This window comes from Ambystoma mexicanum, chromosome 2q (genome assembly GCF_040938575.1).
Source record: "Ambystoma mexicanum isolate Mex_15411 chromosome 2q, UKY_AmexF1_1, whole genome shotgun sequence".
Classification (NCBI taxonomy): Eukaryota; Metazoa; Chordata; class Amphibia; order Caudata; family Ambystomatidae; genus Ambystoma; species Ambystoma mexicanum.
Window position 1 is genome coordinate 906,877,686 of NC_090924.1, and position 19,984 is coordinate 906,897,669.

At 47.5% G+C, this 19,984-nt stretch overlaps 1 protein-coding gene across 4 annotated transcripts in view; it reads left to right on the forward strand.

Moving 5' to 3' along the window:
- The window catches only part of PALS2 (protein associated with LIN7 2, MAGUK p55 family member), a 1,716,257-nt gene that overhangs the window by 1,327,785 nt on the left and 368,488 nt on the right, over positions 1–19,984 (forward strand). For 3 of the 4 annotated variants that reach the window (XM_069648191.1, XM_069648193.1, XM_069648195.1), the window contains one exon: positions 2,722–2,883. The exons of the other annotated variant lie outside the window; for it this stretch is intronic. In XM_069648191.1, coding sequence (XP_069504292.1) covers positions 2,722–2,883 — 162 coding nt within the window. The remainder of the gene's footprint in view (positions 1–2,721; positions 2,884–19,984) is intronic. 4 annotated transcript variants of the gene reach the window in all.

A 19,984-nucleotide genomic window follows, 5' to 3' on the forward strand; every position in this document is an offset into this window, starting at 1 on the left:
CGTTCCAACTAGGTTTTTCAGTCAATGATTAAAAAAAAATCATGCATTGTCCCCAGCCAAGTCAAAAAATTCCTCGGGGCATTTATTTAGACGGAAGACGCCGTAGTCTTCTCCCTCCAACGAGAGGGTCCAAAACTTTCTACGCCAAATCCCTTGTTGCACAGTCACCAGATAACACTGCGGAAGGTGATGCGCCTTCTTGGTATGATGGGTTCTTGCATCTTTTTTGTACTACACTCAAGGTTACACGTGCATCCAATACAGGAATGGCTAGTGAAACAATGGTTTCAAGCAGATGGACTGTGGGATGATCTAGTGATAGTTTTGCAAACTGTGATGATAGCACTTCAGTGATGGACAAAGAACAATTTGCTGAAAGGCAAACCATTTGTCACACTTCAGACACAAGCCACATTGACAATGGACGCATCGCTTTCTGGCTGGGGAGTTCTTTATCTCCACCAGAGAACACACGGCATGTGGACACAGACACAAACAAGGACACATATCAACTACCTAGAGTTGCTAGTGGTTTTCAAATCCCTACAAGCTTGTCAACACCACCTGACAGGAAAGGCAGTACTAGTTATCATGGACCCCACAATTGCCACGTTTTATATCAATAAGCAGGGCGCGTCTCACTCACTAAGTCTATCCAGACTAACACAGAAGATTTTGAAATGCAGTCTCCAGAGGCAAATTTACCATGTGTCACAACACATTCCAGGGGAACACTGCCTAGCACACACTAAACAGGGACACAGACCTTCCCCCAGAACACGATTGGGAACTTCATACAGACATTGTGAATACCATTTTCAAAAAATGAGGACAACCAGACATAGATCTATTTGCCACACAAGAAAATGCAAAATGCCACTACTACGCCCCCAGGTTTCATCAGGAGAGTGCAAGAGCGGGAACACACTGTGGATCAGTTGGTCAGGGATATTTGCGTATGCTTTTCCCCAACCCCACTTCTCAATCGAGTAATCCACAGAATGCATCAGGAACACACAACAATGATCCTGATTACTCCAATGTTGGCATGCCAGACATGGTTCTCCCACCTACTCAAAATGTCTGTTTACCCACCAATAAAACTGTCTAGCCGTTGCATGTTGTCACAGCATCAAGGGACATCCCTCCACCCACACGCTCATACAGTCAACTTAGCAGCTTGGCACCTGGAGTCCTAGAGTTTGGACATCTTAGCTTGCCTGTCTGATGCATGGACATTTTAAAAGAAGTACGTAAACATAACACTAGACACTATTTTAACAAATGGAATCGGTTTGTCGTATGTTGTAAAAAGTCTAATGTTAATCCCATTGACTGTTCACCTTCAGTCTTAGTACACTATTTATTACACCTGTTGGATTCAGGCCTAGTGTTCAATTCTCTAAAATCCTGCTTAGCTGCTCTTTCTGCATACACTACTTTACAGAGCAAGATGTCACGGTGGAAGATTCCAGTTGTGAAAGCTTCATGGAGGCAGTAAAAAGGATGTATCCCCAATTGCTCATCTGCCCCCAGGGTAGGATTTAAACATTGTCTTAAGTAAGCTCATGGGCCCTCCCTCCCTTTGAGCTCATGCATAAAGCAATCATCAAGGTTCTTACTTACAAAGCTTCTTTTCTTATAGCTATAACCTCTATAAGAAGAGGAAGCGAGCTACAAGCATTATCAGTCTCAGAACCTTTGGTCATGGTACACAAGAACAAAGTGGTCTTAAGAACACATCCACAGTTCACATCTAGGTTCCTTTCTAAATTTCATGTCAACCCATCTATTGATCTGCCAGTGTTTTTCCAGAACTCAGAAAGCACTGTTGTAAGAGCCCTCCATACACTAGATGTTAGGAGAGCAGTTAAGTACTTTCACATCAAAACTAAACCAATAAGGAAAACTGACCAATTCTTCCTTTCCTTAAATACAGGAAGCGAAGGTGACCCTGTCTCCATGGCAGCCATTTCTACATTTCTCCAATGCTACATATTAGCCAACAAAATACTACCATTTACAACTAGAGTATACTCAACTCCTGGTGCTGGTCCCATGTCGGCCTTTATTGCAAACGTGTCCCTAGAGCTAATATCTAAGGTAGCTACATTGAGCTCAGTTCAATCACTATTACTGTGTGGACACACGCAAGGAACGATTCTCAAGTAGGACAAGTGGTGTTAAAAGATCTTTTTACCTCTCTTCCGTCTAAGAACCTACCTCCTTCTTGTGGTACTGCTCACTAGTCTATGCAAAGCATGTTATTCTAAGCAGATCCGCAAACCTCAGAAGACCGATATTACATACCTGTAATCGTCTTGATGCTTGTATCTGCTTAGATTCGCATGCGTTCACCCTTCCTCCCCTCTTCGGAGTAGAAGGTACATAGACAAATTACAACTTCTTCATTTTTAATGTACTCCAATACACACTTCATGGAACCTCATGTCATAAACAAAACAATCTGCGGACCTTGACACGTGAAGGGCCATGGGTACAGTACACGTCACACTAGGGGTAGTATTACAGACACACCCTGTCGACGTCCCTTTTCGATTTTGATAAGTCATACAAAACACAGCGTCAACCACTAGATGTTGGCCTTTGCAAAGCATGTGAATCTAAGCAGATACAATCATTAGAAAGACTAAGGTATGTAATTGTCATATATGCAATGTTTCACAATTAATAATTCATACATTCTTTTTTTTTTAACAGAATTTGACCGCCATGAAATTCAAATATATGAGGAAGTTGCTCGTATGCCTCCTTTTCAGAGAAAGACACTAGTATTGATAGGTGCACAGGGAGTAGGTCGAAGAAGCTTGAAAAACAGACTTATAGTACTTTTTCCCATGAGGTTTGGAACAACAGTGCCATGTAAGTTTTCTCTACAGTGTGCATCTACTTAACAAATAGTGTATGGCAGATACTGGCTAAGCAAAGGATGCAATTTAATTGTAACTGGGATTATACAAAGTGAAACAATGACATCCAAGAACAAAAGCTGTAATCTCTTAAATGTGTGTTATGCTTAGAGTTTCTCAATTGGCTGTCATTCTTTCTCTGATTTAAGTTTTGATTCTGCCATGTTGAATTTACTGCATACATTCATTGTTCGGACTTCGAATTTAGGAAAGGCATGTCAAAATTAATCCCATCACTTTTTTTTAATGCTGGAGCTCGCCACCTGAATCCTAGTCCTTTTATGCGAAGTGATGACTTCTGTGTAAACAAAATGTACTTGTACACATCATGCAGACATCCTTTGTCAAGTGGTTTGTTTGGCACACCTAAGAAACACCAAAATATTCGGCAACCAATATTTTAATCCATACCTTTTTTAGTTTTGCTTTTCCTTTGCCTTTAAATGCTGCCATTTCATGTTGATGTTGAATCCATATTCTTTCATAACAGCACACTGTCTAACTATGTCCCATTCCCTTTCCTTCAGACTCACTCCTCTTAGGACATTCTGCCGTGTTGGTTAACAAAGCAATCGAATAGGCAAAGGTTTTATTTAACATTGTCTTGTAAAAGATGATCATCATCCCAGCCCAAATCTGGAAAAACCTGTCTCGCCCTCCACATAGTCTATACCCTCAGTGACGCTTGATCCCTTATCTCTGGGACACTAGACATAGGCCTTACGGCATACTGTTGCTGCCTCCCTGTATCAAAAGAAATCGTGTTTTCTGTTGAGTCGGTCATCTCTTCTTCCTACCCTTCCGTTATGCAACTTAGTCCTTCCGGTGCGTCTCAGTGGATGCCTCTGCTTCCAGTCTTAACCTCCTCAGGTGAGGGGATTAGTCCACCACCCTCTGACGTTTATTCTGTCTCCAACAAAGTCCCAATGTCTTTACCAGACAGAACCAGGAGATCCAAAACACGGGACCCTGAGGACTTCACCTAGTGCTCCCAATCAGTCCCAAAATAATTAGCTAAGCACTTTTGTCTGCGCAGTTCACAGCATATCGTACACGTGCTACCCAGGGTTCAAATGTCCACAAGGGGATGTTTTGCTTTATAACTTCCACCCACTTATCTCATTCCCCATCCCCACTTTCCATTAGTATCCATAATGATGTCCTGTTTAATAAATAATAGTTATGGGGAGAAGAAAGATTTCGGCATTCTGTGATGAATCCAGGGAGATCGTCACCTCTCCACAAAGGGCAGCCACCCCTTTTAGGACTAGAGAGGTGAGCTAGCTACCCTTAACACCCCCTAGGGAACATGCTAAGTGAAATCCGTCTGGAAGTGACTGCCCCTTAGGGGACAGGAAAACCCCAGAGAGGTGTACAAGTCACCATCCCCCTCCAGGCACTAACACCTTTATGGAGTATGTTAAGTTGTTTGATAATCCTATTACCCATTTAATAATGGCTGACTCTGCTTCAGTGCCAAGTTATAACTAATCTCCATGGAAAACAATCGAGAGATGAGTAAACCAACCCCATAGGGGAACTTCACTGGACGAACCAATCAGGAGAGATTCTCTGCAAAGGCCTGCCAAGTTTAACCACCCAGAAGCCGTGTGGCTGGTACGGGAGAAGACCATACTCTGCTTCTGGCCGGCAGTACGCGCTGGAAGAGTGCAGCAAGTCACAGCGGACGGAGCGACCCTCAACTACGGCAAGAGCAAGGGCAAAGGACCTTGGAGGGCCAAGACGATGAACTGATGAAAAGCCACACACCTGCACAGAGTGGGAGAGACAAATTTCAGACGGCCGTCGCCGAGTCAAGTTGAGGAGTTGTGTAAGCAAGAGGCTTGCCATTCAGAGTTCACAGGCCTCCCGAGGCGCACCACTCAACACAGGTACACAGTGGCTCCATTGGAATCGGAGATGGGTGGCGAAGCAAGAAGGGGAATGAGAAAGAGCCAAACCCCAGCGAGAGGAATGAGATGCAACCGCAGAGTGGGGAGTGAGAAAGAGGTAAGCCCCAGAGTGGGGAGAAAGAAGAAACCCTAGAATAGGGAGTATGTGTAGTGAGCTGAACAGCAGATAAAGGTGCAGTAAACAGAATTATAGGTTTCTCAAGCCTGGTCACTGTATCGTACAACAGAGCCCAACTAGACACTACCGTAGTCTTCAAGAAATCTCCAATCTTAACATATGGCGATAACAGATGCTAAATCATAGTGCATGTTCTATTCTTTAGATCTGTGATAAATTGACAAAGGACTTTTGAAAAATGTGAACAGACTTTGAATATTGCTATAATCGCTCAATGTGGTCACCAGATGACTCACTGCATGGGACAGCCGCACCTTTCTTGCACAACTTGCTTGAATCTTCAATGTTATATTCCACGGGCACAGTGGCGCTGTGCATTCCAAGGGGCAAGTTTATCACTTCTGTTGCGCCACTTTCATGACCACCATTTGTCTTCCTAGTTGTCACATATAGTGCCAGGTACTCTTATGTATAATTACGGTTTCTTATTCTAGTGAAAAGGACAGAAGAACAGTCATTTATCAGGTCACAGGCATGGGATGGTTCAGGATTAATTTCAGATACATCAGGCACATTAATGTTAGTGACTACAGATTTTAGTGTAGTTTATTTTACATGTACTGGAGTTATAGCTGCAGTTGGTGCTGCAGTATTTGATGCTTGGCGGTACTCCTAACCACTTATCCAATTTGGAAGTGCTTTGCAAGAATAAGGAACCAGTCCAAATTCAGCAGGCCGTGGAATGAAACCTAACAACATATGGACCCTGCTTTGCCAGGTGCCATCTAAACCACTATTGCCTCCCAGCCAGCGCACAATGCAGCTTTTCTTTTACCACAGCCAGCTCTCAATCTGAGAAGGAGTAAGCATGTTAGTCAAGTCATTTTTCTTTTCAAGCTCTGCTACAGAATCCCTATAAGCTGCTAAGACTAATATATAAAATACCAGGATAGCAAGACGGTAAGTAAATAAGTAAATCTTCATTCTGCATGGGTTACCGTCCTTTTGCAGTGGGGGTCGCCAGGACCCATGTTGGATGTCCTTAGACCTTTATTGTAGAATTGGATATCAGTATTACTAAATATGGCCCCTTCTACCGTGGCCCCAATGCAGACTTTCTTTGATACACTTTAATGAGGACACAGTCTCCAAGCTGCAAGGAGTGACCAGGTACAACTGGCTCTCTTGCCAGGGCTGCCTTTACCAGACTATGGGTCAGACTGACAGAAGAAATGAAAGATTTCATATATTCCAGCAAGTTATCGCCCAGTTTAGATTATTAAACACAATTTCGAAGGGATTGTGTCCTCCGACGTATTCCACATTTTTGACAGTAATGACCACAGCTTTGCTGCTTCGGAAAACTTTTTGCGGCGTAGGCGTCCTGCGTTGATGACGTTGATATGCTGTCCCTCGAGGGCCTCAGTCGATGGTCAACGTCACTGGATGTTATATGCACGACACCCGTAGCCTCAGTTCCGTTTCTTCCACGAACGTGTTCGCTTTGGAATCTCGGTGCACCTCGGTTCTTCTACTTGTTTCATGATGTCTTCGTCGTCTTCTACCCCGAAGTTGGGCTACAAAAAGTTTCGGGACCGCGGTTCGAAAATGTCCATCACGGACTTGCATGAAGTCTTCCTCTGGTGCCTCAGTGAGAGCCATGCCACCGAAAATTGTGATAACTGCCAGTCCCTGACATCGAAGACCTTGCGGGAGCGCAAGAAGACATTGTCGGTTGGTAGGGTTTCTAAAACCCGTAAGTCGAAATCTGCTGGTCTTTCGACCGACGATTCGAGGGGCGACTCTCTGCATCGGCGTAAGTCCAGGGGGTCTCAGTCTCAGAGTGGGTCCTGCCATTCCTCTGCTGCTTCTAGGCATTCATGGAAGCGCCGTCAACAATCGCCTTCCTCGTCCGAGGACTCCGCCAGTCGGCGGGTAACTTGTCCCACTAAACATTCGTCGCCGGCCATATGGGAAGCATTCTGCCAGCAGATGATGGCGATTTTCGAATTGTAAGGCACCGTTCCGTCCGCGCCTCTGAGAGAAGCCGGCAAGGAACTAGCTAGAGCCACTACTCGTACGCCTTTGGGCTCGGGCAGGCAGCGCGATCATCGGGAGCCGTCAAGGTCCCGATTGGACAAGGCTGATCGCCGTAGCCGTGCCAGGTCCAGGTCCCGGTCCTCAACGCTGTCGAGACCGTCGGAGCCTGTGAGACCTTCTAAGTAGGCATCAATGCTGTCGGCGCCATGTCCGTTGAGGGACTCTCGAAGCTCCGGCTTCGAAGAAGTCGTCGACACCATCGGCGCCGTGGCCGTCGAAGGACACGCTTCGAAGCATTTGTAGAATCCGTCAGCGCCACAGTCGACGTCGATACCGATTCCATCGGCGCCCTCGACGCCTTTTGAGGAGAATTTACCGGAGGTGCCCCGGAGGGCTGTGGAAGCTCAGAGAAAGGCTCTCAGCAAGTCTGTGAGGCCTGTTATTGAGCCCTACTCTGTGACTCCTCCCAGGGTGGATTTGTTCCAACCCTTGGATTATATTTCAGAGGTGGAGGAAGGGTCTGATGGGGAGAGGGTTGTGCCTCCTGAGGTGCCCGATGACCTGGTGTCTGGTCATAGCCAAATGGAAGATCTTTGTCAATACTTACATGACGCCATTGGTCTTGAAAGCTTTCCGGAGGTTGAGTTTGGCAGGCCTGAGCCTGGTACGCATGCTGACTCCTTGTATAGGCGCCTCATGTCGAGAGTGACTGAGTACTTGGGGTGGCCTGCTCCATCTGTTTATTTTCTTCAGGATGATCTGACAGACATCCTGGACCAAGGGCCACCCACTGACCCGGTGTTGCCATTTCATGTGGTGTTAGAAAGAAGGGTGGCAGCGGCTTGGACTGCTCCGGAGAGTCTCCCGGCAGTGAATAAGTCGCTTCTGAAAAGATACCACCCAGACAGTAGTGACCCCTGCTACTTGTCAACGCACCCTACTCCAGAGAGTTTGGGGGTGCAGGCAGCTACGGCCCCAGCAAAGCAGGCTGCGTACCCTACCATCCCTCCGGATAGGGACGACAAGCGCTTTGATGGTTGGGCGAAGAAGGTATTTTCTTCTGGGGGTGTGGCTTTAAAGGCAGCCAACTCCGTTTGTGCCCTAGCAAGATTCACTTACACTCTGTGGAATTGTGTATCGCTGGCGGCTGAGCATATTCCCGAAGGGGAGGAATGGGATGGTTTTCTAGCCCTCATGCAAGATGGCAAGGATACCATGTGTGAATCCGTTCAGTCGGGTCTGGACATGGCAGACTGTGTCAGCCGGTCCATGGCTGCAAGCACCGTGATACGCAGTTTTGCGTGGTTGCGGAAGTCGGGGTTTGCTCCTGATGTGCAATCCCGGCTTCTCAACATGCCCTTTGATGGTGTCCATCTTTTTGGCAGCAAGGCTGACGAGAGCCTTGAGAGGTTGCAGACCTCCAAAGCTGCAGCGAAGTCTTTGAGTGCTGCAGTACGACAACCTCCGCCTTTTCGTCCTAGGGGACAGCAATGGAGGGGAGGTTCCTTTCATGACTACTCTTCCTTTGGTAGATCGAGAGGAGCTTCCAGTCAAGGGGGCAACCGTAGGAGTACCAGAGGTGGAAAGCAAGGTACTGGAGGTGCCCAAGCCGCTCGGGTAGTTGCCTCTTTGGCATCAGGCAATGCTGCTGCAGCATCCGCTCAGTCATGAGGCCATGTCCCATGGTTCGCCGGTTGGGGGCAGACTGGCGCAGCATCTTGGAGAATGGTGTGCCATTACTTCAGATGTGTGGGTTCTGGAGATTATGACCCATGGCTACTGTCTCCCCTTTCGGCAGAGGCCTCATGACAATCCACCGGGGAAGCTCTCTTTGAAGCGTCCGGATCCACTCCTTGCGCAGAAAATCCTTTCCCTGCTGGAGAAAGGCGCCATACAACTGGTGCCTGTAGCGGAGAGTAACAAGAGATGGTATTCCCCTTATTTTTTGATCCCTAAAAAAGACGGGGGATTGAGACCCATCATGGACTTGCGTGGGCTGAACAAGCTCCTCAGAAAGGACAACGTTCAAGATGGTAACTCTTTCTCAAGTCCTCCAGGCCCTTCAATTACAAGATTGGTTGCTATCTCTAGACCTCAAGGATGCTTACATTCATGTGCCGATTCATCAAAAGCACAGGAAGTACCCGAGGTTCGCGGTTGGCAACTCGCATTTTCAGTTCCGGGTCCTGCCGTTCGGATTGACCTCCGCCCCGAGGGTCTTCACCAAGCTGATGGTGGTGGTGGCAGCATATCTCAGGAAAGGGGGGATTCACGTCTACCCCTACCTGGACAATTGGTTGATCAGGGCGCGTTCTCCCAAGCAAGCCCTGGATCATCTGTCCGTCACCTGCCACTCCCTTCATAAGCTGGGCTTCTCCCTCAATTTAAGGAAGTCTCATTTGACACCTACCCAACGGCTCCAGTACATCGGAGCAGTGCTCGACACGTCCCTGGGGTTGTGTTTGCCTCCCCAGGTGAGGGCTCATCACATTCTTCAGATGTGGACAAATTTCAACGTGCCCAGAGTCTCCCGGCGTTCGAGTTCTTGAGGTTGCTCGGCCTCATGGCATCCTGCATTTTCCTGGTGCCAGAGGCCAGGCTGCGGATGAGATCTCTGCAGTGGGCTCTCAAGATGCAGTGGCCCTAGATCCGGCAGGATGTCGGATCCCGCTCAGATTCCGCCCTCGGTCACACAGGATCTTCACAGCTAAACCATTTCTGTCTGACACTAGCTGCCTTACCCTCGCTAGAGCCCTCATATTGTCCCGCCTGGACTATTGCAATGCCCTCTATCTGGGATCCTCCAAGGCCATCACTAGTAAACTACAAACCCTTCAGAATAATGCTCTGAGCGGCCTGGGCATCTCCAGTAGAGAGCACATATCAGGACTTAGTCAACAGTATAACTGGCTCTCCATTAACGTCAAAATTCTCTTAAAAACTGCATCACTCATGCACAAATCCCTCAATAACGCTGCCCCTATCTACCTGATTAACAGATTCCATAGACAGTCCTCCCTGAGACCTACCAGAACTGCCTACAAAGACTGCCTCTCTGTCCCCAACTTTAAACGTGCCACCATAGGAGGAAACAGCTTCCCAGTGAAAGCAGCCAAACTGTGGAATTCCTTACCGCCTAATCTCAGAGTGGACCTGCCCTACCAGAACTTCTGATCCAAGGTAGTTTCATGGCTGAAAACGTAGGCCGTCTAAGTTATTCTACCGCCAGGCTGTCCCTTTTTACCTTTTGTTACCGACACACAATGTAACCGCGTATGCCCTCCTGTTATATGTATATAATAACCATGTACCTCATTGTTGAAATGTATATAATATAAGTGTACCATATTTTCTCTGTACCATATTTTCTCTCTGTATACCCTATGACCTGTAACTAAGCTTCGCAAATTCTTGTAAAGGCTGCGCCCTGATACCCTCGCGCATTATAAATAATAAACAAACAAACCATCTCACAAGGGGCCATCTAGGACCAACAAAAACACAAGTCCATGTGATTAATTAAGCAATATGACCCGAGCGGCGGGGGCATTACCGACTCAGGTAATGCCCCGGGGCCCTGAGTCGGTAATGCCCCCGCCGCAAGGGTCATATTGCTTGTAGTACCCCGGCCCGCATTATGTGCATGACCGGGGCACTAAAAGCATTTTTTTCTGTCCCGAAAAGCCGCAGCGTTTTGGGACAGGAAAAAAAAAGACCAAGAAAATGGCAGCCGGGAAAGGGAAAACAGGAGTCCGTTTTCCCTTTCCATGGTGGCCATCGGGAGCGGACGCACTGGGAACACAAGTGTTCCCAGTGCGGCCGCTCCGAAAAAAAAAAAAAGAAGCACAAGGTAAGTAGGGTTGGGAGGGTGGGAGGCAGGGGAAGGTTGAGAAAAGAAAAAAAAAACGTTCCTGCGTCCCTGCTAGGGGACGATGCAAGCCTCCAGCCGTGTGTCTCCACACGGCTGGAGCCTGCATTCGTTCCCCAGCAGGGACGCAGCAACAAAAAGGTAAGTGGGGCGGGGAGGGCAGGGAGTGAGGGAGGGTAGGAAAAAAAAAAGCTTACCAGAGTCCCCGGCGGGAGTGAAGGCAGCCTCTCAGCCGTGGGGAGGCTCGGAGCGGGGATGGCACCGCTTTGAGCCTCCTCATTGGCTTGAGGGGCTGCCACGCCCCCCCGCCGGGGACAAAGGCCGTGGAATCCTGACAGAAGGATTCCCGGCCTGGTAATGACTCAGCGAGGGCCAATCAGAATGGCTCTTGCATTCTGATTGCGCCAAACCGGGTACTAATACATTTTATTGGCCAGGAATCTACGCAGATATTAAATCCTTTGTGCAGGCATGTGAGATCGGTCAACACACAAGCAATCATACCACACGTCCAGCATGTTTGACTTCCTTCCTGAGGTTCTGTTCTCTAGGATAGGAATGGATATTATCGGGCCACTCAAGACTTCAAAACTAGGTAATAAGTAGGTGTTGTTGATTGTGGACTACGCCACGAGGTAGCCCGAGGCCTTCCCTTAAAAAACACTGCCACCCAACAGATCCTAAAACATCTGCTACTTTTTCTCTCATGAGTAGGGTTCCCTAAAGAAATTCTGACCGATCAAGGCACTAATTTTATGGGTAAACTTCTGGGAGAAGTAAAGACTGTACTAAATATTTCCCCATTGAAAACCTCTGTGTATTATCCCACAAAGGATGACTCTGAAGGCCATACTAAGGAAGCTGGAAGAGGAGTACTGGAAAAACTGGTATCAGATGATCCCCTGGGCCCTCTTTGCAGTCTGAAAAAAAACAAGCTTCCATTAGGTTGTCACCTTTTGAATTATTATATGGGAGGAACCCTATGATGTCTTAGACATGCTCTGGGAAACCTGGGAGGAACGGGAGGAAGCATCAATACCACTTTCGTAGACTGCCCTTAAGCTTATAGAGCATATGGCCATAGTCGGGACTTTTGTACAGACACACATGGAAAAGGCGCAACATCAAATACTGCCGTATGGTAAAAAGGTGTCCCTCAGAACGTTCTCCATTGTACACAAAGTGTTGGTCGTTTTACCCACTTCAGATAATAAATTAGTCTCAAAGTGGCATGGGCCTTATTCAATAGTAGATCAAATGGATCCTTGTAATTATAAAATATCCCAGCCGGATCATGAACAAAAGTCTGAAATATATCATGTGAACATATTAAAATAGTGGAGGGAGGATCCCTCAGAATCCCAGGCTGCCATATATCATGCTTAGTACCAAGTGAAGTAGACAAACTGTTACTAATTTCCCCAGAGCTCACAAATTATCATGAAACAAGACTGGAGTGATCTCGTATGTCAGTTCCACAATGTATTGTGACAATCCAGGAAGAGTGAAGGGCACATACCGTCATATCTCCAGCAGGGCAAGTGGTACATTTTTAAGAGCATATCGCCTGCCAGAAGCCTGTAAGGAAATTATTATTATTCAATAAGTGGAGCAGATGCTCCAGGCTAACATCATTGAGCCTTCCTCTAGTCCATGGTCCTCCCCCATCATACCTGTGGCCAAACTTGACCAATGCTTGACATTCTGTTTAGATTTAAGAAAAGTGGTGAATTCGATCTCAGCTTTTGACGTCTACCCCATGCCCGCCCCGCATTGATGATTTGATAGGCAAGTTGGGTAGTGCCGTCTATTTGGCAACTCTAGATCTTAGAAAAACTACTGGCTGGTTCCATTACATGGACCAAACAAAGAACAAAGTGCATTTTCAACTTCTTTAGGCTTGTTCCACTTTAAGGTTTTGCTATTCGGCTGGCATGGTGCTCCTGCAACTTTCCAACGGTTTATGGATCGAATTTTGAGACCATATTCTAAATTCTGCGGAGCATACATCGACGATATAAGAATACACAGCACCACCTGGGAGGACCACCTATACCACTTGTACACTATCATGAGAGCCTTACGCCAGGCTGGCCTAACAGCCAACCCTAAAAAGCCTAGACTAACCCAACCTGCAGTAAACTATCTGGGTTTCTTCATAGGAAATGGCTAGCAGGAAGAGGTACGAGCTGTCCTTGAAACCCCTACGCCCAAAACAAAAAAGATCAGAGGGCCTTTTTAAGGATAATGGGATACTATTGTCGCTTCACTCCCAATTTCTCTGATAAAACTGCCAGACTAACTGATAAGTTAAATAATGCCGAACCACGGGGAGGCACTGTTGCCTGCGACAAAGATGGCCATCTGATCTGGAGGCTCTGCAGCCCGGGACCCCCGTACGACACATAACTCAGCCTTTGGCCTGCATATTGCGGTGAAAACCGTTCCAATAGAAGGCAGAAAGCATGCAGACTTTGCTGGCGTAGTCTGTGCTCCGCGGAGTGCTTCTGGCCGCCTCCTGGCCTTTGCTGCAGCTGACACTCTGCCAACGTGGCGGGATGACCCGTTCCACCCTCTTTCCACCCCCGACACTACTGGCCGGCCCGTGCTGGCCCACAAGATAGGCGTCCTTGACTACTACTGCTGCTTCTATCCCCTACCTGCAGCTGTGCAGCCATCGACCAACACCCTGTCCGTGGTTCTCCACAGACAAACCTCGCTACCTACCGCCGGCAACTCTGTGAGACTGCTGCCGGGTTGGAGATATGCAGCTGGGTCCCTTCTGTGTTGCGGTGCCCGGCCTCGGATGGACACTGTTGCGGAGGCAGCCCCGATCAGCGGAGCACCATTGTGCCTGTGTTGCCCACCCCTCCACTCGAGCGTCAGGCTGCTGGCCTGCTGGGACCATGCATCGAATGCCAGCGGATGGTACACATGCTCTGTCTGGGACGGCAGTATCCCCATTGGGTTAGCCGAGTGAAGTGCTCGCTACTTGCCCACACTGGGCTCTTGATCCACTTTGTGCTCCGATTAGCTGGCGGCTAAGAGTGAGGCCACCCTTAGTTGACTCGAAACGCAATATGCAGCAGCTCCAGTTGTTGCCACACTTGGCCAGATCAAAGATAAACTTGATAAGTTCAGGGAACGCGCTAACAGCGTCATTTCTTGGCCAATCCCGGACTGGCAATGAAATACAGAGAAGGTGAACACCCCAGTAAATTGCTGCCATGGGTCGTGCGGCAGAAGGGAGGGGGCCACCACATTCCATCCAGTTGGCAATAGAGTGTGCTCATTGGCTCCCAAGCCTGGGGCTCCGCCCGTCCAATAATTGCCTGGGTCCTTAACTATCGATACCGGGATGCTCTGTTGAGGGCTTCCAGGGCCATGGGGGAGCTAATGTTGGGCTCCAGTAGGATCCACCTGTATCCTGATTTCCCGATTGCGGTACAACAGGAGCGGAAATCATTTTTGCCCACAAAGAGGAGGCTCCGAGACTTGGGGGTCAAATACGCTATGCTGTACCCGACCAAACTGAAGATCGAACATACTGGAAAGGTATAATTCTTCACAATACCTGAGGAGGCCATGAAATTCCCTGACAACCATTTCCTGGGGTGATCCTTGCCCATCACACTTGCACACGTGTCCTATGTGCTCGTCCCTGTTGTAATATTGGTTCTGTATTCATTTTGTTGAACACACTTGCTGACATTTACTCGACAGGACTGTTCGCTACCACTTGTAGGTCCTGTATACTTGCAATATGCATTTAAAATTCTGTTTATATATGGAAGGTACTGTTGTGCTGTAGGCCGGGCTGCAGTCGGCCCATGCAAAGCTGCAAAGACAGTTGGGTTTTTGGCCGTGGCGGTTTCATTCCTCTGATTGAGAGAGGGGTGGGGGTGGTGGTTATGATATGGCATTTATAACGCACATGTACAAAAGTGTTTCTAGGCGCAACAAGCCAAGGAGGGGAGAAACAGAGGCAGGACAAAATAACGATCTTACTAGGCCTTGTGTCATTTAGATTGTGCAAATATGGGGAAGAGGGAAAGGAAGAAGTGCCAGGGGGAACAGATGGGGGTGGGGTGCAGTTAACTCACAAGTACAGCCAGCGGGTGGCTCATAAGCGCAGAGAGAAGGGACTGTAGGGTTGCAGTTACCGACCCTTAAGTGCTGGGGAGCCTGGAGCAAGGGCAAGGGCATCTGGACATGCAGGAGCGTGGGCCCAAGTTCAGAGGGTGATCAGTGCGCGGAACACTCAGGTGCATCAGTAGGGGAGAGGAAGAGAAAGCGGAATCGAAAAGGAAGGTATTGAGTTGCTTCCGGAACCGGAGGTGGTTCTGCTCAAGTTTGAGAGAAGCGGGGATGCTTTTCCAGAGGGAAGGCCTCAGCCAAGGAGATAGATGTGCCCCCAACTCTCTGCTTGGAGAAGCTTCTAACCCTCAGAGAGTTGGAGATGGATGAGCTGAGAGCTCAAGAAGGAAGATGTTTTGGAAGAGAAAGTTTTAGGTAGAGCAGTCCCAGGCCCCAGAAAGCCTTATGAAGAGTGTCTTGAAGTTGATCCTTGCAGCCACAGGGACACAGTAGATGGATTTCAGAGCTGGAGAGATATGATCCCTTGCCTTGAGGCCAAGGACACGTCTTTCAGTCCTGTTCTGGATAAGTTGTAAAGGTCGGAGAGTAGATGCAGGAAGATTTAGAAAGAAGCTGTTGCAATAGTCCAGCCTAGAGAGGACCAGAGCTCTGGAGACAGTAAGCTTCTGGGGGAAAGTGAGAAAAGGAAGAATACCTCTGAAGAGGTACAGCTGATAGTTTGACTTCTTCGAGACGTCAGTGATGTGAGGAGAGAAGGAGAGTGTGGAGTTGAAGATGAGGCCATGGTTATTAGCCTCGCAGGAAAAGGGCACAGAGTGGGCAGCCAGAGAGAGGAAAGGAAGGAGCAGTTGTCCCAATGAGGATCTCCGTCTTACTGGCATTAAGGCAGAGATCATTGGCGGCACACCATTCCTGAATTGCGGCCAGACAGTCTGTTATGAGAGAAGCAGACGTGGCTGAGGGGTGCCTAAAAAAATAAATAAAAAGAGCCCAGTGTCATCCATATAACATTCAAAATTGGAGCAGAAAGTAGCGATGCAGTGGGCAATAGGTGCCAGGTAATGGTTGAAGCACCAGGGAGAGTGGTTAGATCCCTGGGGAACACCAGAAGTAGAGAGAGAGAGAAATAGAAGAGAGGAAAGACCCCAGTTGGACCTGAGGGTCGGTCGGTGAGAAATGTCAACCAGTCCAGGGCCTGATCAGTAATAAATACCAAGGTTGTCGCGGACGCGATTGAGCAGGATGTCATGGTTGACCGTGTCAAAAGCATAGAATGGATCGAGGAGAATAAGGACAGAAGGGAGATTATTCTTTTTTTCCTTTTTTTGTTTGTTTTTGGTTATTAAACAACCTTTACAAAGTTTTTTTCTTATTGCAGTAATCTTTTTTTTGTTCTTCATACATTACATAAAATTGCAAAGCCACAGTTTTGGAAGTACAACACCAAAATAGTTGCATATACACACGTACATCCAAGACTGCTGATACAGAAGTATATACTTGATGATCTTGCCCCGTCATGAGGATCCGTTTGAAGTCCAAAGCCAAGTGCAATTCCTGGTATGACTCTGACCTAGCTACACTTAAACGTAAGTGTAGGGCAGCTGAGAGGAAATGGAGGACTTCCTGTTCATCCTCTGACAAACTGGCCTGTCGCCTGCTACAAAGGCAATACCGACTCTGTCCTCACCAAGAAGAGAGTCCACATTCAAGCTCGTGTCTCTCCGGCACCTAACAACTCGGCCAAACTCTTTAAAATCTGCAAGGAGCTGGCCAACCCTGCTGCAGTCTCTACCCCTCCTGTTGCCTCCCACACTCTTTGCAATGCCCTTGCCTCTCACTTCATTTAAAAAACCCAGGACATCCTGTCCACCCTCTCCACCCACACTCCTCCTCTTCCCTCTCCATCTGTGCTTGCTGACCCTCCTTTAGCCACCCTCCCACCATCCTTCTCGTCCTTTCCTCTTTTCACCCCTGACAAGGTTGCAAGACAAGTCCGATCAATGAAAGCCTCTTCAAAACAGGTTCATCCCTGTTCCTCTAAAACCATCAAGGAGCACATTGACACCCTCGCTCCGGCCCTTGCTGATTTTTGCAACCACTCCTTTGCCTCTGGATCCTTCCCCTCCCCTCTGAAGCACTCCTTTGTGCATCCTCTTCTCAAGAAACCCACAGCTGATCCTTCTTGTCCAGCTAACTATCGCCCAATTTCCATTACTCCCTTTCTTGGCAAACTCCTGGAAAAGTTGGCCATCTCTCAGCTTAACCTTCATTCCAATTCTGTTGGCTGTCTCCATGACCACCAGTCTGGCTTCAGAGCTGCCAGAAGCACGGAAACTGCTCTCCTAAACATCCGTGAAGATCTACTCACCAACCTTGACTCTAACATTCCCTCTATCCTCATACTCCTCGATCTCTCTTCTGCCTTCGACACGGTCAACCTTACCATCCTGCTCAACCGTCTCCGTGAAAACTTGGGTATCACTGATCAGGCTCTGGCCTGGCTGACCTCTTTCCTCTCAGATCGACCCTCCCAGGTCCAACTTGGGTCCTTCCTTTCATCTATCTTCCTCTCTACCTGTGGTGTTCCCCAGGGGTCTAACCTCTCGCCCTGGCTTTTCAACCAATACCTGGCAACTCTCGCCCACTGCATTGCCATTTTCTGCTCAAATTTCCAGTGCTACGCTGACGACAGTCAACTCATTTTCAGGCTGCCCTCTGCCACCTCCTCTCCCTCTCTCATCTCTGATTGCCTAACTGCCATTCAAGATTGGTGTGCCGCCAATGATCTTTGTCTGAATGCCAGCGGGACAGAGATCCTCCTCATCGGCACACCTTCACCATCCTTTCCCCTCACTCTCTGGCCGGCCTCCCTTGGCTCTCCTCCTATCCCCACCTGCGAGGCTAAGAACCTCGGTGTCCTCTTTGACTCCACCCTTTCCTTCTCCGCCCACATCTGAGGTATCTAAAAAGTCACATTTCTGACTGCACCTCCTCAGAGGTACTCTGCCTTTCCTCTCCTTCCCCCAGAAGCTCATGGTATCTCAAGCTCTGGTTCTCTCTAGCTTGGACTATTGTAACAGCCTCTTTCTAAATCTACCTGCCTCTACTCTCCGCCCTCTGCAACTAATCCAGAACAGGACTGCGAGACTTGTCCTTGGCCTCAAGCCCTGGGATCGTATCTCTCCAGCTCTGAAATCTCTTCACTGGCTCCCAGTGGATGCAAGGATTAAATTCAAAACCCTCTGCATTGTCCACAAGGCTTTCTGGGGCCTGGGTCCAAAATACCTTTAGCTATCCCTCCGCAAATACCTCCCCTCTTCGCTCCTCTACCTCCAACTCACTCAGGGTCAGTCGTTTTTCTAAGAAACAAGCTGGGGTTAGATCTGTCTTCGGCTGGGGCCTCCCTCTAGAACAGCCTCTCTGCCACTCTAAAACTTGAGGAGAACCATCGCCGGTTCCGGAAGCACTTCAAGACCTTCCTCTTTTCTTCTGCCTTCGCTCCCCTTCTCCCCGGCTGATCTGTTCTCTTTTTGCACCGTGCACCTGGCCACCCTCTGTCTTTTGGGCCCAGGTACCTGCTCATCCTGTCACCCTCCCACACTGCCTCCGGGCCACCCCTTGCACTGGGGTCTGTATCTGTACCCATACAGCCCCCCCTTTTTCTTCCTGCACTTATCGGACCTACCCTGTCTGCTGCCTTAAACCTAGCACTTGCAAATTGCTGGCTGCATTACCACTGTTTGTTGCCTTTATTATCTATTTATTGTTATTTATCTGTTTCTCCTCTGCTTCGCACTTTCCACCTCTCCCCCCTTCCATGCACTTTTCCCCTCCCCCCTCTCCCATGCACTTGTGCGTTCACAATGTCACTGGGCCTAGTAAGATCGCTGTTTTGTTCTCCCCTGTTCCCCTCCCCTCCCTTGCCTTGTCGCGCTCTGAAACACTTGTGTACGAGCGCGATAGAAATAATATATCAATCAATCATACTTAAAGTGCTGAGTTTCAGATGTGCAAATTCTCAATTGTGCAAACCAGCAAACTACATTAGCTCATATACTCACAACATAAAAATATGATATACATTTTACATGGCTTAAAAGTGGTATCGACCATATGCCAATACACTTATACCCTTTACTATCATAATAAGAACAACACTATACAGACATAAAATCACGATAGAAATCTAAAATCATAAGGCTCTTTGATTACACAACAGAACTGGGTTAAGACAAGAGCTCAATTTCTTGTTCAATTATCTTTAAAAATGCTACAAGTGCATAGATCAGTGGTTTACATTGTCCTTGCATTAAACGGTTCCATAAGAAATCCATACAGTCATCAAATTGCATATTAACAAATTTCAATACAAATTTTGACCGTGCATTGTTAAAATTGACACATTCTAAAATGAGATGCTTTAATGTCTTATCAGTTGCTTCACATTTAGAAAATCTACATGATTTTGAAGGATAGTTGTCCTTATTTGCACCCCAAAATCTAGTCCGTTCTAATGTTTTCATTTGAGCTTAAAACTCATATAATATCTAAGAGTGATAATGCAAGGGAAAATGTTCAAATATAAACAGCAACCATCTCGTTTTCTGGAGAATTTAGCATATTCACACTAGGTACTATATTTGGATAATTCAGAGATAGTATTGATCCAATCTCGTTCCAGTAATTTCTTTTTCACAAAACAGACGCATTACCAGGTCCCTTTCTTCCACCCCAAGATCTCTAAGTATCGCACTCATTCTCACATTATAGCTCGTAAATGAACAACAACCTTTTATCATCTCATTGAAGTCACAATAAATGGAATTCTCCAAAGGAGAGAGCATCCTTGCATAATTAGAAAAATCTCTCCAAACTTTACGACATGACAAAGAAATAAGACCTAGTTCATGACGTATGATACAATTAGGGATGGCTAGCGAAAGATTCAATACCAATTTAAGCAGTCCGCCTTGAATTATATCAAGCTCCAGATTCATATCGCTAGTACATATGT